The sequence below is a fragment of the Lytechinus pictus genome, chromosome 3 (assembly GCF_037042905.1).
Source record: "Lytechinus pictus isolate F3 Inbred chromosome 3, Lp3.0, whole genome shotgun sequence".
Taxonomy (NCBI): Eukaryota; Metazoa; Echinodermata; class Echinoidea; order Temnopleuroida; family Toxopneustidae; genus Lytechinus; species Lytechinus pictus.
In genome coordinates this window covers 6,004,503-6,031,013 of record NC_087247.1, presented here as the reverse complement: position 1 = coordinate 6,031,013, position 26,511 = coordinate 6,004,503, and the positions used below count along the sequence as shown (strand labels likewise).

At 35.4% G+C, this 26,511-nt stretch overlaps 1 protein-coding gene across 1 annotated transcript in view; it reads right to left on the bottom strand.

Annotated features, from left to right (window-relative positions):
• Positions 1 to 399: 399 nt before the first annotated feature.
• LOC129256570 (protein RD3-like) overlaps positions 400 to 26,511 on the bottom strand; it is a 30,124-nt gene continuing 4,012 nt past the window's right edge. Inside the window, exon 2 of the mRNA XM_064096215.1 lies at positions 400 to 3,674. Coding sequence (XP_063952285.1) covers positions 3,023 to 3,640 — 618 coding nt within the window. The 5' untranslated portion in view covers positions 3,641 to 3,674 and the 3' untranslated portion in view covers positions 400 to 3,022. The remainder of the gene's footprint in view (positions 3,675 to 26,511) is intronic.

The window sequence follows — 26,511 nt, the reverse complement described above, 5'->3', positions numbered from 1 at the left end:
AATATGATTCACTATTAAAGCTGATGCATGTATTCCGAAATCAGAAAATGAAGAAAATTAGTGAGTCTTATTTCCTTAATTAAAACAAAGAAAGAAATGGGAATATATTACTTGACATATGAGATGGTTGCTCACATATGAGGCCCAACTTAAAAAGACTTGCGATTGATCTGGGCGCCGTAACACAAAGGTTAGCAATTAATCGTTAAATGACATGACCATTCAAGATCCTCGTTACATGCGCATTTTGCTAAGTAGACTGACTATGAACCAATCAGAGTTGTTCCTTGAAATTAGCGACCAATCGCTAACCTTTGTGTTACGGTACCCTGATCTATTGCAACTAAGGAAAGCCAGCAATGTCAACAATTAAAATACATGTTTTTTTTTTTTTTTTTTAGAAATTACATATATTCATACATTCACTGTTTTTTCCTGACAATTCAGTATGCTTCTCTTTGTTTTCAAAGGACATTGAGCAAATTTCCTGAAGAAAAAATTATGACATTGATGGATTTCCATATACTTGAGATTGATTCGATCAATCGTAACTCTTTGTAAGACGGGGCCATGATGTCATAAATTCAAATCTTTCAAAATTCATAACTCTCTTATTTGAGAGACTTTTTTTTAACCCTCTCCGTTACCGCTATTCTTCACTCTGTTTTCTGCTTTTATTTAAAACACCTTATCATCAGGTTGAACTTCACCTTTGAGCCAAAGTTTTGAATTTATTTTCTTACCAGTTGATGAATAAAAGACATTTTGTTACAAAGCAATCAGTAAAAAAAAAAAGATCCCTAAATTTGAATTACTTTGTAACCTTATCAGTCCTATTTCTCACTCATCGGGTCATTTTATAAAACTTTTTAATTTTATCAAAAAATGAAGAACAATGTAATAAATTATTTCAGCCAACCAGAAGCCTTAATTTCAGTAGCTTATAACAACAGCATACTTGTATAACTTGAAATTAACAAGTAGGCTACAAGAAACAGGGACTCCACAATGAATAACACTTTCACAACATGGGATTAGGTATATTGTTTTCTTTATACAAGTAAATGTAGACATTTCTTTTCATTCTATATTATTTTATCACCATTTGTCATGATAAAACCAATTACACACAATTCATGTCATAAATCAAATAACACATTGGCCTACAGGTAATGTTTTGTTTTTACTACTGAATAATCTTTCTGTTATCAGGATTGATTTACCAGTAGTGCTGAGCATGCGTAAATCTGTTTGATAGTAATTTTCATGCTCTTTTTGTATACTGAAAAAATGGGGGCAGGCGGGGGCTTCATCCAAATTTTATTGAAATTATCAGAGCTAGTGCTACTCTGGTCAATTTTTTCTCTCTTGATACAAATCCACTTTTTGTTGGGTTGGTCTTGACCTCCATGCTGCATTGATGGTAAAATGTCTGGATATGACTTCAATCAAATATAGCACATGAATACAGCAGACATTCATTAAGTTATTTAAGTTATTAAATTATATTCAATTTCATACATGATTTTTAAACAGTCATTGTTGTCCTCGATAGCATTAGAGCTTGCCAGATCGACATAGCAACAAGACATGGATTCCAAGTATCATACATCAATCATAAATAATGCAATATTTCTTTGCAATTGTACCTGGAAAGATAGCTACATGAACTGTTCATTTGATGATTTTAAATAATTATTTTCTCAAAACAGGAAGCTCTTTTGCTTGACCTGAGTAAAATTAATGGTAAAATGCAGATCTCCCTTTCAATTGATAAATAGCCACTTGGTCTCATCTGATTTTGTCTATGACTACTATTCAATTGATCTCACTGCCATTTTCCAAAACAATAGCTGATGGAAGTGGAAAGGTAGCATACAATGAATACATTTAAAAAAAATCAGTCCAGGGAAGGGAGGGGGAAGGCTGTTTTACCATGTGACAATTGCTCCGGGCTTTATTTTGTTAGAGCTGCAAAAGTGTTTTATGTTAGGTCTAGGAAAGGGAACAGTGGAAAATCAAGGGTTGAACTTGATAATTCCGTTAGTGAGTGGAATTTACAGCGGAGCAATTATCGCCCGAGCAAATGAAACCGCTTCACAAAGCTGATCATAAAGTTATGCATGACTATCTGAACGATTGACTGAAATAAGAAGCGCCAAAGTTTAAGCCCAAAGCTTTCCATGAGAAAACTGCGACTATTATATCATATAGTTTGATTCAAATGTTATGGCAAAACATAATTTGAGCTGCAAATGTGTCGACTTCCAGTTGAATTGTTAATAAATATCTGCACATTTTAATTAAAACTAACGCAATTAAAATATGACACATGCCTGGCTTACCATAAATGTATTTCATTAGTTTGTATAGTTCATGCATACAGTTGAAGGTATAGCTTTACAACTAGCTTCATGAAACGGCCCCTACTAACATACAGGTCAAAGAATGAATGGTAGCGTAGATTGAACGGATTGCCTGTGATCACTACTGATCAAGCATTTATGAATATACCCCCTCGACCCACCAATTAAATGGAATGAAACAAAATGCAATCCCCTAGTTTGTGTTTTTTAGGTCACTGATCATCATCCTCATTTTAAATGGAAATAACCCCTCAATGCACCGGGGCGGAATAATATGAGGCTGACGAAGCCTGATTGATTGGGCTATACTGATGGAGATCTATGCATCATCTTTCGCCTGTCATCTGCTCTCATCAAACCAGCTTTAAAAGTGATTTCTCATCATGCAGGCATCGCTACAACACAAATATTTTGATGAATACTGATTATGATATTGGTCTGACTTTGGTAGTTGATGGAGTAGTAAGAATGAGAAGGGGAAATACCTGTTAGAGTACGTAACTTAAAGTAAATAAAGTGATGAGAGGGAATATCATGTCCTGAAGAAGGGGACATAATATTCTTGAGGAAAAAAATAGTCACACACCAACATGTTATCAAAACCCAAACATAAAGAATACAATAGAAGATAGCACACTCAGGTACATCATTCATTACTATACTGGTAAACTATCCATGTTGGCACAGAATTCTGGTAACGATCTACTCCTAAGTGTTGCACTATTCCCAAACTCTGGAACACTGATGGCTCTACGACTTCTAGTGTGAGCGTACTGTCTGTCCACCTGCTCCGAGACGCTTGCCAACGGATGTACCCGAATGTTTTGCTTGACTTTCGTCAGGTTATTTGTCTTTTTCCACATCCAGTCTGTGATTGTTTCCTCTGGAGGACGTTCCTGCAGCACCTGGACGATGATGGCCTTGAGGATGGCCGGCACCTCCTTGACGTCTGGCCGCCGCGTGAGCAGTTCCCTGAAGCGCGAGATGATCCTCCCCGTTTCGCAAGCCTTGACCTTGCTACAGAGGTCCTCTAGTTCAAGCTGCTGAAGCTGCGGGATGATGTAATACTTAGGTTGGGTGCTGACGAGCCAGCTATAGTCCACCGTCTGCTTCCGCTGTTTCTCGTCCTGATCGTGTTGCCACTGCTGATGCTGTACCTCCTTCATCTGGCTCTCAAGTTCATTGAAGATGCACTCCCGTACCACGGCGCCCTCGGTTTTGGCTGGTATGCGAGGGTCTTGCCTGAAGAGACCGGTCAACGACATCTTGGTCATGTTAAGTACATCCTGAGGGATTGGCTGGAAGTAACTGGGGAAGGAATGAGAGAAAAAGGGGTCAAGTGAATTTCAAGAGAGCATGTAATTGTTTTTATAATATACATGTACATGTGAAAGAAGAGGTAGTGTAAAAATGTGTATATGTTGAAAGTAACAAAAAACATATTGATTAAGAAGTGACAAAAATCATACTGGCATGCAAAATATGATTTGATACACATATCACCTTTATTCAATATAAAATAAAGGGAAGTAACATACAATGAAAATAAGTCAAGGTTGCTCTTTTTATTAGAACAAAGTACTGTACAGAACTACTAGTAATAAAAAAGTTCATAATCATGTTTGTGTAAAAGGTTTTCGATACATCCAGAGTAAGTACACATTCACATTACTGCAACAAATCAGCATCGACAATTGCATTATAGCATCGTATGTTTCAACATTAATAAAATTCAATATGATTCATGAATTCAATCACACCTAGTGCATATTTATTCAATTTTCCTGGAGACCTTGTTTCTTAAAATAGTTTTCACCACTCTATGCTAATTTTTTTTCTCTCACATCGCAAAAACCTCAATCTATCAAATTTCTGAGTGAAGGAAAAAAGAAATACTTCTGAGAAAAACGTTGCACAGAATTTATACATAACATACCTGCGACAATGAGTGCCCCACATATGCACCCCTATCAAATTAAACAGGTAAGTAAAATGGAACATGGAGAAAATCATTCCCATGCCATTCCATGCAAATTATATTTTTTTATACTCCTTGTAAATGGACACGTTTGCATTTCATTGGTACACCGTATAAGAAGGTTTTTTCCTGTCCATTCTTGGTTCATTCAAAATCATATTCTTTAGTATAAATGTGTGAGAAAAAAAATTAACCATAGACTTTGATATTTTGGACCAACTTTCTCTTTCTTAGTCCCAATATAAAAGCAGACGTTCCAACACGTACGCAAGTTTGTGACAGGTGATTTTCGTATCACCATTTCTTTTCAACCATGAGAGTTGCATTTAAGTAAGTGTTCACACATTTTGTGTTGAGAAACCACCAGGATGTGTATGTTGCATACGTGCTCTATTGATTCCAGCATCTTCTGACAAGAGCCAAATGTCATGAAAAATAATAAAACTGCCATTTTAATTTTTTTTGTAGAAAACAAGATTTGTGTTGAGATCCCGAAGAATGTATTTTATTGGTGTTATCATTGTTGTTGTTGCATCAGTGTGTCAACAATCTTGTGTCCTGTCCACCGGGTGCTACATAAAGATTATTTTGATCAATAATGTTTCCTCAAATCCCTAAAACTAGTAAATATAAATCAATAGCTCTATATATTTCTGATCATTTAAGTATTAAGAAAAGTTGCCTAAATCTATCATGCTCATGGACACACATAAATTAAGAGAGAAAGAGAGAGATGTATTACTAGTATATGCACTGGAGAATATAATTCATATAATGTACCATACTCATTTGGATTATTATAGAGTTGTGTTTTGGTGACCGACCTTTATTGCTTTTAGTTTGATAGAATCAAAAGAGGTTTGAAGTTAGGTTTAATTTATGATGGGCTTGATTATCATCTAATCATTTAGGAGTAAAGGTTGACAGAGCAAATGTCATGGAGTCTTCATAAGGCTGAAATATTCATGAAAGGGAGAAAAACAACACAATGAAGTGTTGATTTTAATGAGAAGGAAGGAATACATGAATGTGTTTGATAGTGTTTTTTTTTTTTTTTTTTTTGGGGGGGAGGGGGTAATTTGTTTTTAATTCAAATACATTTCAACATATATATGATAGCTGCAGGGAATAAGATGGGGGGGGGGGGGATATGGTCCAAGAAAGAAAAATCAAAACTTCAATGCAGAAACCCATTAAAAATAATTCAGGCAAAATATATGATTTTGAATAAAATAAAACAATATGTATGGAACCAGGACATTGATGCACAATAATTCAATAATAGTAATAATAGTGCTTAATACTTATTACCCGGGTCAATGGATCCTGGCATGCCGCATACAATGTATGCACTTTCTCTACTCCCTGGGCAGCATTCCAACAAGATTTCAAAGACTCAATTGCTAGGTATACTACATTAATTCAAGATACACATTTAATGTCACTTGGTTCCAAACAGAAAACTAAGCATCAGAATGATGAAACTGACTTATTACTTAATAAATTCAGTTGCCAATAAGCAGGTGATAACATGTTCCATTTAAAATAAGGATGCTATTAATACAAACTTGCACTTTTTTCATATTCCCTTTCACTGGGATACACACATACAATAGAGCAGGTGCTACCTCTGACAAGTCATTCATTTTCCTAATTTTATTTTCTTATTTGGAATTATCGCTGCTATATTTTCTTTGCTGGGGGGTCAACAAACCCATTATGGGCTGATTCAGGCATCGTGCAAAGAGTAGAGGTAACTTATCAACTTTGTTTTAGAAATTAAAGGACCTGTAAATAAGCACTAGATGCTTATTCTAGTGTACTCTGACAAAGTATAAAATGTATTTCTAAATCTGTTTTAGTAAACAGTTTAATACAGGCTTGCTTATACAGTCAAACCTGTGTTAGTGGCCACCTGCCTATAGTGACCACTAAAACCGATTCCCATGGAGGAAGATAGCGTGTATTAGAACCTGTCTATAGCAGCCACCTGCCTATAGTGACCACATTTTGTGTTTTCCTTGGTTGGTCACTACAGACAGGTTTCTTGCCTTGCATTATAAACCTGGACCCCATTGCATAAAAGTTACCATTATGGCAACTTTGCCATGCAATGGTATCTTGCATGGAGTCCTTGATTCTGATTGGCTGTAAATCAGCATTAATCATGGTAGTTACCATTGGATGGCAAAGCTATAATAGTAACCTTTATGCAGCGGGCCCAGATTGTCCCCACCTCGACTGCATTGGCTGCCCTCAAAGTTTCCTTAGTACCAAAAGTGGTTCTAAGACCATACAAAAATAAAAATTACCTTAACACTCTCAAAGGCATACTGCATGGACTTATTATACATGTCAATTATAATGATAAAATTAATGTTGAAAATACTTTACTTTTTAAATAGGTAATTTAAATACTTTAATTATCCATATTCATGATAAAGATTAGAGAACTAACACACTCTAAAAATGGGGGAAAGGGTTAAATCACCCTTTAAAAGGGCAGAGAAGTGAAAGCATTGTTAATAAGAATGGATGACGCTATCCCTCCTTGACCCCCCCTTGTGTGTTTAGAATGTAAATTATGTAATCAATATTAAGATGTAGGCCTCCTCATGTACCTCTATAGATTGTCCTCTGATTAAAAAGTAGGAAATTTAATATAGTAATGATGAATCTTCGAAAATTGACAGCTAAACAACCAATGCTATATTGATATGCCTCAAATTTTTGAAACAGAAAAAATAGATTTTGGAAAAAAACCTGAAATGAGATGCTTAAGTGTCACTACAATTCAATCCATCATCTAACAAGATATTAGCTGTCAGCAACACAAAGAGCAATGAAACATGATGAAAGAGATGATAAATAGGAAAGGAGGCCACAAAATGGATGTACTCATTACACCCCAGAGTATCCATTTATGAATGATGAGCGCAGAATCCTCTGGGCTCCATATCCCATATTACAGAATAATGCAAGACATCTCTTTTCAATGACGAGTTAAGCACAAAGCCAAGGATCTCAGTGTCTTCGGGGGTCACAAGCAATGGAGTAGACAAAGATGCAGGGGGAGACGGTGGTTTCTTTAACCTAATCCTATAGGTTTCTGGAGAGTTGTCAATCAACCTGCTTCTAACCTGACAAGACCCCTCCAAGCGTGAAGTGAGGGAAGCAAGTCAATGAGGAGATCATATCCTTATCTACCTATCTAGATGTTACATTTTCACTCCACCCAGAAGTGCAGTTTTAGGTCACAGCCTGTTGTTTATCAAAAAAAGCAGGGGTCAAAAGACTTTATTCTGTATATTGAAAGTTGTTATATTTTACCGCAACCAGGGGGGTTGAAGTAATAGAATCAGTATTTAGCAGTAGTGTGATGGTGGTAGGAGTACATGTAGTAGTAGTATAAGTATTAGTAGAAGTAGTAGTAGTAGTAGAAGTAGTAGTAGTTGCAGTGGTAGTAGTAGTAGCAGCAGCAGCAATAGCAGCAGCAGCAGTAGTTGTATAATAGAAGAAGAATAATTAGTAGGAGTAGTAGTAGAAGAAGCAGTAGTAGTTGTAGTAGTAGTAGTAGTAGTAGAAGTAGTAGTAGTAGTAGTAGTAGTAGTAGTAGTAGTAGTAGTAGTAGCAGCAGTAGTAGTAGTAGCAGCAGTATAGGAGTAGCAGCAGCAGCAGTAGTACAATGTAGAAGTAGTAGTAGAATTAAAAGTAGTAGTAGTAGAAGTATTTGTAGAGAATAATTATTATCTAGCTAGCATCACATGGTAAATATCTTACCTTACGTTACTTTTAACCTCAAATCTGACCAACTAATCTAAAAGCTAATATAAAGCGAACCAAGGCAGCCTAGACATTTAATGAAATAGAGCCTAGGGCATCCGTCACATCAAATCATCAATTGTTGTATGACCTTATTGCTACTTATCATACAGCTTTATGTCATCTTTTTTTCTGGATCTCGGTATATTGAAAAAAAAAAGAATTCCAATTTCATAATAAACAAGAGAGTCGCTTGGGTGAGCAGATAATACGCCCGCCTGTAACGCAGAAAATAGAGTTATTGGTTGAGCAAGAAAAGTGAAAGGTGGCGATTTGACCTTTGGACCTCAAAATCAATAGAATTCCTGGGATCCATGCTAGTATCATACACAACAAATTGTATGAGCGTAAGTTAAGTTAAACTGAAGTTATCGCGTTTACAAGGACTTCAGAAGGGTAAGATAAAAACATGTCACTGTGACCTTGAACTTTGACATTTGGACCTCAAAATCAATATTATTCTTGGGATCCATGCAAGTATCATACACACCGAATTATAGGAGCCTAGTGTAAGTTAAATTGAAGTTATCGAGTTTACAAGGACTTCAGAAGGGTAAGATGAAAACATGTCACTGTGACCTTGCACTTTAACATTTGGACCTCAAAATCAATAGAATTTTTGGGATCCATGCAAGTATCATACACACTGAATTATATGAGCCTAGGTTAAGTTAAACTGAAGTTATTGCGTACACAAGGACTTCAGAAGGGTACGATGAAAACGTGTTACTGTGACCTTGAACTCTGACCTTTTGACCTCAAAATCAATAGGCTTCCTGGGATCCATGCTAGTATTATACACTTGAAATTATATGAGCCTAGGTTACGTTAAACCGAAGTTATCGTGTTTACAAGGAAAATTTAACGGACGGACGGATGGACAGACGAACACCGAGCGTGATACCATAATATGTCCCGTCTAGGACAGGTGTATAAAAATGTATGAAATTAGTGCCATTACAACTTGCTTCACTAAGCATAGATACAGGTGTATTTCCAGCTTCATTATGGTTCTAAGACCTTGCTTTCATCACTGAACACTATCCTTTTAAAACTTACGCAAGAAAGCATGGATCACTTTCACTGAACACGGAGTGCACAGATTGTGTGTACAATTCAATTATTGACAATACTTGTCATTGTTTGAAGAACAGATAATGTCTTATGTGGTTTAAAATTAAATTTGCTTTAGATCCCTTGAAGCAGACAGTTCCGAAATTAATTTTAAAAAGATAATGAAAAAATAACAAGAGCTGAAAATTGTTAATGTTACATTTTTTTGTTCAAATAAAATGTTCAATGTTCATTCCCTGCCAGAACACACAGATCCCACACTGTGTTCACAGTGTGATCAGTGTGAAATCATCTTCACAATGTTCAAATATGAACATTTCAACAGTATGAATAATATGCAAATACACTGTGAACTCTCATACTGTAGAGGTATCCACAATGTAAGTTCATATTTATTGTTGAATTCGAATCATATTTTTAACAGTGTGAACCCATACAATATTTGAACACACTGTGAGCGCACTGTGTAACACTATGTTCTTTCCAACAGGCTGGTGTGCAATGCTTTTAGCCTTAAGTTATAATAGCAATGTATATCCATGTTACCTCCAAAGGTGTGGCATCACATTTCAAGGAGAAAATATCTGTTTTTGCCCACTTCCACCTCTTGATCTAGATATACATGTATTACCTTACACAATTATAAATGAAAGATGATTATAGAATATTCCACTTTAGGATGATTTCAAAAAGTATGTGCACTCCTCTTGTTACACAAGAACATCAAACCAGGAACAAAAAAAAAAGATGGCAAAATACAGAAAGAAGACGAGTAGAATAAAGAAATGGGAGATTGAAAAATGCCAAAGGGGTAGAAGATGCTCCTCTTGAATAATATATGTAGCACTGCAGGGAAAGGATATTGATACAATGAAAGGGGATTGGAGATGGAGAGAATAGGATAGAGGGGCTAAATTACCAAGACGACTCGATGGTCCAGAAGTTGTTCAATTGGTCTGCAAATTGGAGAGAAAGCAATATTGCCGTTCACCCCACACAACCTAGAGTATTCTAAATTGCCAAGGATCCACACACAGCTAAATTAATTGAACTTTGTGCTACATGTAGGACTGCGCTGTCTTTATTTCTATTTATAGGAGAGTTTCATCGGATTAAGGAAAACAAGTACAAATCATATTAAATAATTTATAGTACAGGCAGTTAAGATCGATAACTCTTGTGCAAATATGCATGTACATTGGATACTATTTAGTGTTTTGTTCTTCGGAATCCCAAAGACTTACTAGTAGATTTGAATGGATTTGAATTTCTTTACAAATTTCAATGGGATTCGAATTACATGTCCAGCATTTATGAAATGGATTCTAACATCCAAGATAATAGTAAATAATATGCAAATTGAAGTTGAAGCATTTCAAGGCAAATCCACCAAGAATCTTTAACAGGATTAAGGGTAATCTCGATGATACTCTGCAATACGCGGATGCCAATAAATCGATAATTATGTTTACCCTTTCATATTCTCTTTGCAATTTGTTCTTATCATTATCATGAATACCATGGAACACAAGTACATGGATTTGGATGCACATGGATTATTTTTTCCTTAATTTTTTAATTAATCCAAGGCCACAAAGGACATCATCTTGGAAATTCTATTGATTTTGGCTCATTACTCCTCTCATTGTATGCTTTTGTGCCCTTTTGAATATTCCCAGTGCTGCTGTGTATAGACATGTCACCTATAGAAGAAAAGTGTCCTCATCCTAAAACACCAAATATATATAAGGCCTGAATACAGAACAGATTTATTTAAGTACTTGTATTTATTTCACGAAAAGTATTTCAGTTGAAGACCTGTAAATCAAGTGCTGCTAGGTATAGTGAGAAAAGAAACCCATTTTTTTCAAGTATATATGCTGTTGACAAACTAATTGATTCTTGACCACATTGATAAACCATTATGTGGGTGTGTTGGGAACGTATAAGAATCTAGTTATTAGTTATAAAAATCTTGTATATCTTGATGTAATACTATGGAAGTTTTTCTCCTTTTAGTATTCCATTCAATCATTTTATCCATCATTCTTTATTGATTTACATTTTTCTGGGTGACACAACTCAACAAGCACACTGCTCTCATGGGCATCAAAATCTCCTCACATGTATATATAAAATGAACAATTGTGCATTTTTGAAAGTATGATAATCATCTGTTATTATTCTTTGTAATGTTTGATTGTGTATTCTTGATTTTGTATATTTTTTAATGGAAAATGAATAAATGAATTCAATTCAATTATGTCCTAGGATAGTAGTATCTCTTAGGATTGCCGTGAAAAACAGACAGCTTTTAAGCGATCGATCTATTTCGTTAGTTGCTATATATGGTGTATTCATGTGTATGATGTAAAGTTGTATTGTCTGTTATATCTGTCTGGATTGCCATGAATATTAAGAGAGTCCCTGACAGCACGTTAATCATGGGTTTCACACATCAATGGCACTGAAGGAAAACATTAACTCGGTCATTTTACACCCACCCAATCACAAAAAATACCAGGTTTTTAGCCGGTATCGAAACACTATAGATGTTAATTGTGAGAACTTTCACAGTAACTTCTCTCTGGTTGCTGGGTCATGATTATGAAGGGTGAAAGAAAATTGTGCAAATCTTTGATAAGGGGCCACAGGAATGCAAATCTTGTTGCAGGCCCGTAACTACGAGACCTATAGCAGGCTCACGCTGGTGTGAATGTGAATTATCTGCTGTTTTTTAGAGGTTTGAACAAGCTCTCATATTTTAAAGGTTCATGATGGGTGGGTGTGAAAGTGCCCGTTCAAAGAGTATGTTCTGTTAGGTGGAGGAAGATCAATCATTGAAAAACAAGATTCCATGCATCACCAAATACAATGAATACCGGAAAACACTTTGCACTTGTATTCTCTCCTTCAATTGTCAGGGGAGGCGGAGCGAATTTGAAAGTGGGGGGGGGGGGCACAGGGAAAAAAGGGGCACTATCTTAAAACAAATGACTTATTTACAGGGCATAATGAGACAAAAATTTTGAGGCGGCTAGATATGTCGTATCACGTTAAATATAATGATTATAATAATAAATATATATGATAAGCTGCGAGCAAGCAAATATTTTGACATTTTTTATAACGAAAATCCAATTTTGTTATAGATTTTTTTCCTTTCTCTTTTTTGTCTTGGTAATGAAAAATTAGGGGGGGGGGAGAGCCCCCTAAGGCCCCCATCTGTACACCACTGCTTATCTACCCCACTCACATGACTCATGAAACTTAAGGCACATATGATTATTACAAGTTTTTTTCCTCCATGAAAATTAGAATATTGTTTTTCTTGTTCTAAAAGAGAACTCATTAACACATAAAACGGGTCCTTCTCAGGTGAAAGGGGATACAGAACAAGTTTGTGAGGGGCAATTCTCTTGGATAAAAAAGGGCAATGATATGAGAAAGGGTGCCTATTAGAAGGCAAAAGGGCACTTGCTAACGGCATAAAACGGGTCATTCTCAGGTATGAAAGGGGGCACTGATTCAAGAAAGGACCCCTCCAAGAAGGCAAGGGGTACTTGCTCACACATAAAAGGGGTCCTTCTCAGGTGAAAGGGGCACAGTATTTGTTTGTGAGGGGGCATTTTTCTTGCGTGAAAAAGGACACTTTTTCAGAGCTTCAAAAAGTGGGGGGGGGGGGGGGCACTGTGCCCCCCGGCACCCCAAGGATTGCCGCCCCTGAGAGAGAATTATTCTTTCAATACTCTGTCTGAGCCAATTAGTATTCTGTTCACATCTTATCAATTGTCGCAAGTATTGATCACTTTTTAATTTAAATATGGCACCTTCATATTGACTAAGAAAGGAAGTCTATATGTTGAAAAAATGTATTTTTAATCAGGACAGGTACATGTAGGAGTAAAAATAATGAAAATAAATCAATAACAATCAGCATGAAAGGAACAATTCAATGAATGCTTTAGAAAATAATAGAAAGAAAGTTATTGATCCTCATTTAAATCTATAACTCAGCAATGGAGTCTTTGTGATATCATCACCTCACAAAATATGCATGAACTATAAAGCAAGATGACATCATTGTTTGAGGTATCTTTATATCTCTCTTAGAAATTAAACTTAAAAACAATAATGTTATTTTTTACATTAATTTTCAACCAATGCTTTTATCATCCTTTATTTACTCTCCACCAAGAAAAATGTTGATTTGAATCGATAGTGAAAAATCAAACAAGCATAATGTTGAAAATTTCAGCTAAATCGGATGTAAAATAAGAATGTTATGACATTTAAAAGTTTTGCTTGATACTTTCACAAAACAGTTACATGCCCAACTCATTGATATTTAAATGAGAAAGTCTTTTGATGGGAGTGTACCTATTTTATTTTGTAATTAAGGTCCATTTTGAACAGCAAGAAATAAGATATACTGGATTCAATCACAGAACACTTATATTTTTCACTCTAACTTATCCTATACTGATGTTTTCAAACAGTAATAAACATTGTTTAAAATCTTCATACAACACTGTTCATTATATGAACTTTACAGCAATAACAGTTTAATTAATACACAACTAAGTTAATTTTTGATATTTCAAGTTTCAATAAATAAAGCATCGTTTAAAATTCTGAACACATGTTTAAACTGTTAAACAACTACTCTCTATTTAATATAGTAAACAGCATTAACAGCTTTCTTATGATAAATAGATATGCCTTCTTGTTATAAGATTTGAAGAGTCTTTTAACCAACCCATGATTGAATAGCCTGGGCACGACGGCGGAGAAAGCTCTTTACCGTCAAATGTAACGTAAGGCAGAGTTGGCATTGATTTTGGGTTTTTTCATTAAAGCCGAAGCAGCTGGAGGAATCAAAACAGTTAACCTCCTCGAGGTGAAGTGTGATCAATTGACAAATAAGATTCCATGGATCACCAAACAAATGAATAGAATCTTCATCGGAAAAGAAATTACCCAGCAGCCTCTGCATGCTCTCATGGATGCTTTTGGTAGAGGAAGTGTTCAGAATTCTGCATATATAGGCTTTAAATTTTGATACTTTGGGGGCAAGGTGTTATTGTGGAGCGTTGTGGCCCAGTGGATTAGTCTTCGGACTTTGAAACAGAGGGTCGTAGGTTCGAATCCCAGCCATGGCGTAATTTCCTTCGGCAAGAAACTGATCCACAATGTGCTGCACTCAACCCAGGTGAGGTAAATGGGTACCGGTAGGAAGTAATTCCTTAAAAAGCTGTGTGCGCTATGAACGCCTAGCTTAGCCGGGTAATATAGGAGCGCCTTGAGCACCTAACAAGGTGGATATGTGCGCAATATAAATACCCTATATTATTATTATTCCAAAAAGGCACATTTTCATATTATGGCAAAAATGTGATGAAGTCCCCTTGGAAAAAATCTGAGAGGGAAACTGGGAGTGTTGTTGGAGTTGATAAACTTCCTTTTTAAGGAAAATTTACAGATTTCCTCAGAAGAAAATGTGGATGATTTTTAGTTGATTAGATATTGTCAAGATTTCTGATTTTTGTCAGATTGTCATCCAATTGCATATCTGAGGAGGGCGGCTGGATTACCTCCTAACAGAATTTCAATGTCTCTTTCGTTTAGTTGCCAGAAAATGTGTGCCCCCAAATGGACTTTCAAGGTATGCCATTGTTTGCACCCACATGTATTTTTGCTATAATCTTGTTCCTAGTTTAAAGCTTCCAACATATTTTCTCAGCATGGGGGAATTATTTCATCCACATGTGAGTAAACAAAGCAAACCAATATGTTACACATGGATGCTTCATTTGTTATTTGTGACCCGATGTGTAATAATCACCTTGATCAAGGCTTCATATTCACTAATTAATTACAATCATGAAGCTCACATGAAACATCCAAAGATCTTACCAGTGGATGCAACAGTGTTAGGGATGTGTTAAAACGAAGGGGGGGGGATTTAATAATGTGCTATGTACATGACACTCATTTTTCTCATAATTTTTAACAAATATTTTTACCATCGTCGTATTCATTAAATATGACTGGTTTACCTAAAAGGTTAAACATAATACTAAATGTCTGTTTCAATAATAATCATCGCTGTTGTGAACTGTTGTATAGGCTACTGTATAAATAAAGAGATTTTATCATGCTTATCAATAGAAAACAATAATTTTGTCCCTTTCTGTCAAATGCAAAATGCCAAAAATTATATATCAAACTATGTACACAATCCTGTTCTGAGGTAATATTCCACAAAATATAACATCTGAAAGTTTTCAAAAATTGGTAAATGCTATGGAAAAAAAGCTTTGTAAAAGCCCTTAAGACTATTCCCTACAAAATATCTCTAGGTAGCTTTTAACAACAGTTGACATCAAGGGCAAGGAGATTTTTAAAAATAGAATCTCCTTGATATAAGAGTATGTGAAATTGTGAATGCATGGTTAGAACAAACATTTAAACATTTTTATTAGACATCAAATTCAATTGTTACTTTTTTTAGTCATGAAAAGCAAATTTGCTTTGAAGCAAGTTTCATTTTTCTTCACAAACATACAAGCAGCCACCTCCACATATAGTCGGAGATGAAACATACGTCATCCTCTCAAGATTTCCAAGGACATTCCTGCTATACAGAGGGCAATATTCATTACTTTAAAAGCATCATCCCACTCCAATGCTACACCATAAACCCCAATTACCCCATAAAAAATCTCCTTGAACTTTAAGAAATCAGAAAGTAGGCATATTGTTTTATAGTCCAGAGGAATATTGCATGGTAGATGGTTTGCTGTATGCTTTTATGAGCTGCCTCATATTACCTGGCCACTATATGTTTCGCCCATTATTTTGGAAATCGCAAATGAGTTTAGAGCTTGGCTGTTTTCAAAATTCTTTAATAAATTGAGTTTTTCTTTTGGCTGATATTGATTCAATTTTAGATTTCAATGTAGACAGAGTGACTCATGTTTTCAATGGGAAATAAAATAATATTGTCTCTACATTTATATTCAATATTGACAACTGTTAACAGGCTGAAACCTATGAAGAGATATTACCCCAAGACCCAATCCTGTTTAAATGTCAACCAAAATGCTCATAAAAAACATGGATCCTATTAGAACAAAACATGAAACAAGTGGAATGCCTCTGGCCGTCTCACCTGCATCACGCGATTCAATATAGCAGCAGTGCTGATTTTGAAAACTACTATAACTCGCACAAGATGTTCAGTGATACTTGGTTACTCTTATTTCCACGTTTTATGAACTAGACCAATACACTTAAAGAGATATGATGGCAATTCAACAAATACCCCCAACGTGGCCAAAGTTCTTTGACCTTACATGACCTTTGACCTTGATCATGTGACCTGAAACTCGCACAGGATGTTCAGTGATACTTGATTACTCTTATGTCCAAGTTTTATGAACTAGACCAACACACTTTCAAATTTATGGCTGTAATTCAACAAATACCCCAATTTGGCCAAAGTTCATTGACCCTAAATGACCTTTGACCTTGATCATGTGACCTGAAACTTGCACAGGATGTTCAGTAATACTTGATTACTATTATGTCCAAGTTTCATGAATCAGATCCATAAACTTTCAAAGTTATGATGGTAATTCAACAGATACCCCCAATTTGGCCAAAGTTCATTGACCCTAAATGACCTTTGACCTTGGTCATGTGACGTGAAACTCATGCAGGATGTTCAGTGATACTTGATTAACCTTATGTTTAAGTTTCATGAACTAGGTCCATATATTTTCTAAGTTATGATGACATTTCAAAAACTTAACCTTAGGTTAAGATTTTGATGTTGATTCCCCCAACATGGTCTAAGTTCATTGACCCTAAATGACCTTTGACCTTGGTCATGTGACATGAAACTCAGGCAGGATGTTCAGTAATACTTGATTAACCTTGTGGCCAAGTTTCATGAACTAGGTCCATATACTTTCTAAGTTATGCTGTCATTTCAAAAACTTAACCTCAGGTTAAGATTTGGTGTTGACGCCGCCGCCGCCGCCGTCGGAAAAGCGGCGCCTATAGTCTCACTCTGCTATGCAGGTGAGACAAAAACCTTATATTGTCCTTAATATATTAATCACCAAAAGCACCCACCTCCTGCCCTGCAAGAAAGGTTGTAGTCTTTAGATCTATCGACTGAGTGTTCATTACATATATAATACTGGAAATTTTTGAGCAATGGTATACAATGCACATTAAAAGTATTTTAATTTTTAAAGTTTTAGCACTTTTGGACAAAGCTAGTTGTTATTGTCCATGCAGGTATTAATAAAGAAATAAATACATACTTTTCAAATACTTGTCAAGTGTGTTGTTCAAGAAATTGCTGACTGCACCCATGCACTGGTACTCCATTTAGTGCCTTTCATCCAAGCAGATGAAACAACTTTTGACATGAGCTTCATCGATTTCTACAAGCACATGCAGCACGTGTTAATCAGATTGTAGTCACCGAGCGAAAATACCCCATGTCTGGCTCGGGAGAGGCTCCCAGCTCTAATCGAATCAATGTTCTTTACATTACTGGGTATACGGAATTTGCGGTTCAGGTGTGCACTTTCTAAGTTCATTCTTCTTTCTTTGGTTTCATGATCGCCACCTTATTATGATGATATCAATACAGATAGGTTGCACAATAACATATGCTATGCCAGTGTGTATTGCGCATGAATATACCCGTACCAAATTGTGGTGATTGGTTTAAAAGCTGCTACAAGACAGATCTATGTTAAAAGAAATAATCAAAATTTGATTTAGAATACAAAAGTGTGATGTCTTATGGTATTTAGATTCGAAGGCTTTCACAGACTAAAGTGCTACATGCATAACTCTCTTAATATACAGTGCCCAATTGACAACTTATTGACTAATTGACTTTTTAAACTTAAAGAGACCCTCAAGGCACGTTGTATCTCAAACCCTGATTACCGTATGTTTAATAATGAATTCCATTTCATCTTAACTCTCAGGTATGAGAATATACTAGGAAGAGATACAGTATATATACCTCTCATTCTATCAAAAGCAAACTTGTTTAATTTCAACATATCTTATTCCCTAATTACCTGCAATATCAAAAGGCAATCAGAACAAACATTATACATGTATGTAAATCTAAACGACGATGGAAAAAAAATAAACTGCAATTTGTAGTTAAAGAAAAAGTTTGCCTTGAAAGCAGAAAAAAACCAAGGCAAACATATCCCATGGAAGACAAGATGAAGATAGTGAAATGAGAAGCCTCAGCAGCTCAGTGGCTACCTTATTCTGTCAATCATCATTGGTCACAATCATCTAGGACAGCAGTGTTCAACAATCAGGCAATAACAAATGTAATATGAAGTGCACACATGGCTTGATATTAGTGTCATTTCATGAGGCTATACTAACTTTGGTGCTAATAACTTTCAAAGAATTTCATTAGGCTAGATGAGTACAAATCCCAGGTCAGTCACGCTCTATATACTCATCATGACAGACCAAATAGCAATTCAGATTATATTTCTGAAAGGTTCTCAAGACTAATGCTCAAGAGAAAGAGTCAATGGACCTCCTCCCTAACTCCCAACATACACTTAGACTCCGTTCTCATTACCGCCCTAAAACTAATTTACTGGAAACTAGTTTAACTTGTGATAAGAACGGTCAAAGCGATCTTGGAAGCAATCTTCCAAACCAGTTCGGAAAGCTACCTTGCATTGAAGTTTTCAAGATCACTTTGCCTTGTTAAACTGGTTTTTAGCGTACGTGAGGACACACCCGTTCTTCAGGAAGCGATCTTCGCACATTTTGAGCGCGCTACTCCACAAACTGTGTGTAGAACATCTATGCGGCGGTTTTGAATTTTGCGCGAAACAGGTCACCCCCACTGAGAGCATTTCCATAGCAACAAGATCACTTTATCTGAAGTGGTTTTGAAAACCTCTTTCAGCTGATCACATGGGAACGCTAGCAAATTGATCTTCCAAACTGGTTTCCTGAACCGGTTTCCAAGAAATTAGTTTTAAAAAGTATAATGAGAACGGTGTCTTATATACTTCTTCAGGACATCTGTTGTGATCAAGTATAATGATGCTGATTGCATATAGCTTTCAGCTCTACTGTGTATACTGGGGCTGGACTTGAGCCCTGGGGAGTGTTTCATGAAGGACTTGTCAGACGTTTTATCCGATAAGTCCTGGGGGGCGTTTCATGAAAGGACTTGTCGGACGTTTTATCCGACAAGTCCCATTTTATCCGACAGTTACCATAGTAACAGTACCTCTCAGCCAATCAACATCAGAGAAAGATGTCAGATCTGACAACTTGTCGGATGAAAATGTTGATGAAACACTCCCCTGTTTTATCCGACAGTTACCATAGTAACAGTGGCTCTCGGCCAATCAGAATCAAGGAAAGATGTCAGATCTGACAACTTGTCGGACAAAAATGTTGATGAAACGCTCCCCAGGAATTAGCAGTACTATAAGACTTGGTATCAACTCAAGAACACAAGCACTAAAACAGAATAGATATTGAACAACAAATGGGCTAAAAATTATGCAGCTAGTAACATCTCGAAGTAACAATTCATAAAAATGACTATTACATTAATTTGATCATTGCTTATTAGTTACTTCCATGGTAACAATGCTCAGCGGCCATTCATAATTAAGGATTCCACAGAGAAGCAACAGGGCCCCAGATATTAAGCTTTCATTGAAACCCCCATGAAAAGGTGATTTTCCATTGTTATCAGATAATTACATTGACAAGGATTCTACACACGTGTACATGTACATGTATGTGTGCTGTATGCTGGGTTCACTCTGTGACTGATACATGTAATTGGACAAATGTATAGCTTAATCATAAAAGATTAATCATCAACATAATATTTTTTTTAAATTAGAAAATGATGGATAATTTAACTCTGCCATGCTAAAGTAGAGGTAATAATATGCAGCTCTTTATAGAAACATTGACTGCTATAGTATTATTATTATTATTATCATTACTATTATTATTATTATCATCATCAATATAATTCCTGAAGCAGAATACATAAGAGTTCATAATGAGCTAAAGAAAGAACATTGTAATTTAATAATATTTTTAATATTTTATTAAATAATATATATATTTCTTGATAATATTTTTTTGATAACATTTTTACAATTAATGTATTTGGAGCAGTCTGTCTCCATTTAGGCATCTATTCTACAGGTATGGCTATTGCTCATAGGCTCTTCCACTGTATGATTTTAAGTTCAGATTTGGTTATAGAGGCAAAAGTTAAAATGCCTCCCTGTATGTAGCTCAAACACCTAATCTGAGTTTACAAAACGAATTTAAATCACACTATTTTTAGTTCAACACCTAGTGAGATTCATCCTGGGACCAACTTAATTTCAAAATTGGTAGCGGTACTCTGCTGATGTAAAAACCAGCCCAAACACAAACACTAATATTTCAACGCAGAACCTGGGCCCCGTCTTACAAAGAGTTACGATTGATTCAATCAATCAGCGTCATAATTTTTTCTACAGGATATTTGCAAAATGTCCTTGAAAACAAAGAGAAGCATACATGTACCGGTACTGAATTGTCAAGAAAACAGTTCATGTATGAATATACATCATATCTAGAAAATATTTTGAACAAACATGTGTATTTTAGAAGTTGACGTTGCTGGCTATCCATAGTTGTAGTTGATTCGATCAATCGTAACTCTTTGTAAGACGGGGCCCATTGAAGGTGTCATGCATAATTAATGAGCTTATAATCACTGTAATTGACCAATGGATCGAGGCATCTTCTGTATCTTATTCTTAATTACGTCCCATCTGTGAAATCTATAGAGTATAAGCCATGTGCTGTAGAGTGGAAGACAGAGTCAATGTTGACTTTAAGTGAGCATGATATAAAATGAGATTTCATGCACGTACTGTAACGTTTAAGAGGGTACTTAACAAAATGGCAGTCATTAATCATTGGGGTTTGACTTTTTCGCAGGCAAAGTACTACTGCCTGCAGAAAGAGATGTGCTTAAGGAGAAGTCCACTATTTCTAAGTTTTAAGTACAGAAGGTTGGAAATATAAGTTCAGAATCTTTGCAATTACATGCATGTGCAGAAAATACAATATGTAATAGAATGATGATCATGGAATACCACAAGCCCATATTACATTAAAAAAATAGAAATCTCACTTCTCAAATCCATTTTCTGGTAATCAAAATACTTACATGTACTTTATTTTGAGAAAGATTCATATCATGTGACTTGAATAAGTGAATAGCACTCATTGACAGGCATGGAAATACATTATAAAACGAGAGTTAATGAGTGAAAATAAAGAATTCTAATTGAATTCCCCCTTTGATATATGCAAAGCCTTAATGATGGCGTGGAATAAAAAAATTAAAGAAAAATGCAAAGGGGAGAGATAATGAGAGAGAGAGAGAGTTAATGTGTGTGTGTGGGGGAGGGGGGGGGGGGCAGGGGGAGGGATTGAGGCTACCCTGTGAATTCATTCCAATACGTTTTTTCTACCTGGTAAGATTGCCACAAATTAATATCATTCTGACTTTAGCCCATTTTCATTTTTACAATATCAACAAATAGGTGAAATGGGCCACTTGGAAATTCTGGCATATCAACGCACATGTACTCAAGGTAATACATGTAGTATCATCTTTGTTCAGACGCATCTTATATGGTATTATGTGTCTCTAAGAACTGCTTATTATTATCCATTACCGCCTGTACACATACAATACATGTACAAGGGAAGGAAGCTTCTGAATGTGAACAAGGATGAATTGGATCATCATGCATGGCCGCATCCCCGCACCACACAATTTCACCCAAACCAATGCTCTCACCACGTTCTATTCATCTATGAATCTAAAGTGGATATGAACAAAGTGGTTATCGCTGGAGTAAGAATGGCAGAAGAGTGAACTTAAAAGAAACGTCAGTCACTGGAGAATCAAATATTTTTATTTATTCATTTATTAATTAATTCGTTCATTCATTCATTCATTCATTCATTCATTTATTTATTTATTTATTTATTCATTCATTTATTCATTCATTTATTTATTTATTTATTTATTTATATATTTATGTATTTAAAACCTTCAGGATTTGTGACATGTTTTTTTTTCCGAAAGAAGTATTTTTTTCTCTGAAATCTTGGGAGGGGACAGAGGGCAGTTCATTCTCCAGGGACCTGATGGAATTAATGGTCACCATTCAGCACTGACTCTCCTTGGCATTTCTGTCAAAGGGTTTTTTATGAAAATGATTTTGAGAAAATACAATATCGTCTGTTCTTGATATTGAGGACTGTTTTGCAAGTTTAATTCTTCAGAGATATTTTCATTTTGAATACTCTGAAGTGAATACAAATCATAATCCATTGATCATCTACTACACGTATTACAGCTATTTTTGTTGTGTTGCATTTGGTTACCCATACGCATAATCATATTCTAGACCTATACAACAGGACCTATACTCCAGCTTGAAATCTATATGAAAAGAAATTAAAAAAACAAAACATTAAAAGTTTCTTAAAAATTGATGCAAGATATTGAGTTTTTTTTGTTTAATTGACTGAATAATTCCATTCCTTTGTTACTCTTCATCCAACTTTATGATTTTCCAGTGCTTTGCATTAAATAATAACTCTAAAAACTTGGGTGTTTAAACTGACACCTAGGTGTTTTTAGAGGACCATGCACAGAGGTGTTAAAATTACACCCTAGAGATTGAACACCAAACAGTGTAAATGAAACAACCAAAGGTGTTGTGATAACACCCGTACATGTAGGTATTGAATTAACCTGAAAATTTAACACCGGTGTAAAATGACATGTGGTCCTGTATGTAACACCAGAGTAAAATGACTGGTGCAGTCATCTCAATACACCAATCAACACAACAGTCCTTGCTGTGCTCTAGTTATTCAACGCATAATCAACTTCAGTCTGGAGCACCCATTAAGAATATATTTGATGTTGTCTCTACCCCCCCCCCCCCAATCATGATGATGATTTGATTAACACGTTAGAGTCAGGTAAAATAGTGAAGCTTTTGATTGTGATTAATGGGTTCATCAAGGTTGAATGCATCCCTAGTGGCTGACCACAGACTATTTAACCTGAGTTTTGATGCATTGATCTTGATGAGATATGAACATAATTATAGTGAATATGGTTTGAGTTAAGTGGCAAAGACCATCTTCATTGTTGCCGATTTATTATGATGCCCCACCAGGCAGTCATGTGAAATCGTTCAATATGATGCCAAAATGAAAGTATGGCGGTAAGTCAATTGCTCTGTTCTAAATTCCACACACTAATTGATAGATCAACTTCAACTCTGCATGGTTTTAACACTATACCCTACCCTAAACCTAACCCTAAACCCTATTGTAATCCTAACCCTACATCTTAGACAAAGTAAAGCCCGGAACAATTGTCGCATGAGCAATTGTTATGACCGGTTATGGGTACACAGCTGCAATTGAGCAAATGTACTCATTGGGTGATTTCAAGTTCAGTGTTGACCTTTTGGTGTTGGTGTTAGGTGAATTTTTACATGATTATAACACCAAAAATAGTGAAAAATAACATGAAGATGGTCCCGAAAAGTCACTCACTAGTTGTTGAGATGTCAATCATGTGATCTGGATAAGTTTTCCAAAATCTGAATTAGTTTTGGAGCAAGGGGAAGCAATCCAAATTTCAACACTAACACCAACACCAAGGCCAACACCGGACTTGAAATCACCCATTGTATTAAGTTTATTTATTAGTATTTTGAGTTATTCATTATCATTATCCTATTATAGTTAATAGTAATATGTTGCAATTGAAAAATATTCAAAGAAAGCATGGTCACTAGTCGGGCACCATACATCAAAGCCGATTATATGAACTTATGATGAATTATGGTTTGTGCCAAGGGCAATGACCGTCTTTCTTGTCATGTGAAGTGCGTCATTCACGATGCCAAGCAATGAAAGAATGACAATACCCGTCTAACATGAAATATGTAAAAAGCTGTGGAAATAATTGTACTGTATTCACTGTATTCAGTTCATTCACTAGTACTATGATTTGTCCGAATCAATCTCTGAGGTCCGAAAAGACTGTCATACTAATTGTTTCTAATTGAAATAAACAACAACAGCAAGGTCATCAAAACTGATTAGGATTTCAATTCAATAGCAAAAGTATCCAATTACAATAAATATCTCTACACACCAAGGATGCCAGTACAAGAAGACTTGTGATTTGGTTCATGGAATATCTGAGTATATCTCTCATAATTTACTACAATGTGGGAGAGATCCAAATAAACAATTTCAAATAAAGCTGCAGTGTTCTCCTGTCATTAAGTGTTTTTCGAATACATGAATAAAATATGAAAGGCTTCATGCATACAGAAATTACTGTCAACGAACCAGAATCCAGTAAATGGCAACTGCTAGAATATGTGGTACACTGACATAAATTATGCAGGCCTATTAAATCAGCAAAACACTGGAAAAATCATTAAAACGATTTTATATTTTTACAGCATTTTTTTTGTACTGTAGCTGGTCATACAAGTAGTTCCCACATTTTCTTTTGAATTACATTTTTTTTCTGCTCTACAAAACAAGATTGGCACTTCATAATGTGTGGAGGTAATCAATGCTGTACGTGTATTTACATTTGTTTCCAGGGATAAGGAAAAAAATCATGTATCAAAATGCAAAATCTTCAGCCCTCCCATATTTTCAAGATAACTGCCATGCAATAACTGTTTTATCAAAATAATCCCATAACCATGTTATTTCCTATAGCAAGTCTGATTTCAATTTCCAAAAATATTGTCAGCCAGGATTATTTTGTTCAAAAGAATGTTTTTATTCAATTAAAATAAGGCTAAAGTAGCCCTTTAAAGTATAAATCTACATCTATAGCATAATATTAGTAATAACAACAAAGAAACAATACCAAAAACTGTAGATATTGACCTGCAAACAATACAGGCATACAGTACAGCGAGTACACAGTCACGTATCCTTGACCGACCAATGAATTCCATTTATCGATACATTACCAGCTCTTGCTTTTCGTCAGTTGGCTGCACCGACTTTCAGCCAAATGAGAAAATAAATAAATGTCACAATCAATTTAGAGTCCGAGTTTGACTACCAAGCTAAATGCCCCGCAAATTGGCTTTGTACAAATAGACAGGGAGAAGCGGAAACCATGGATACTTTGCTTTAATAACAGACTCGTTTACAGACTTGGCAGAACAAGAATTTCTAAGGGTTCAATCTTGGAGATTGAATGAGCGTATTGCAGATTGTAGTTATATTCACTCTGAAACAGGATCATGCACACAATTGAAGAAATCATGCTTTGCATAGTCAATGTTGCGTTTGTCCCCAACCATTTATATTACAATTTTGATTACTTTATTATACTACACATTACGTGCCTAGCTTGGAACTTTAGATATAGCACTTCAAGCAGTTTTCAAAAGTGTAGTTCTGAATTCATAGTATCCACTGTATCTTAAACTAAAAGGACATTCAAGAAGACAATAAGAAGACATTCAACTGACAGCTAAACGCTACATCATGTGGGAAATGTCAAATTCTCAGTGCCATGTACTAGAACCCTACTCTCTCTAAAAACATGTAAAAAGAGCAAAATTAATTGAAAGATAAATTTTCCAGTATGCCAAATTCACATCAAATATGAATAAGATACAAATTCATTCAATGCAGATTTAGATATTCTTTATTTGTTTATCCCACTTTCAGGTACCCCCTTATTTATTTCCTTTCTATCTGTACTTCTTTTTCCTTCCTCATCTCCCCTCTTCTTCATATTTCCTCTACTTTAATTTTCTACATGTATGTTCCTTCTTTATTGCCTCATGCTGATCTTTTTCCTATTTTTGTACCAAGATTTATATACAGTGAATATACAGTAATAATGAATTTTCCTCCTCTTTTACGTATTTGTATCTACATGTAGTTGTGCTCTTTTTCATGTGCGTGCTATTTTTTCATGTGTATACCATTTTTATATTGCCAATAATCCAACTCTCACTAATTTGCAATGAATGAATTTTAATACATTAAAGTAATTTCACATATTTCCTTTTCACCATTATGAACTTGAAGCAAAATAAATATAGAATTACACATCTCAAAGCAAGATGTTGATGA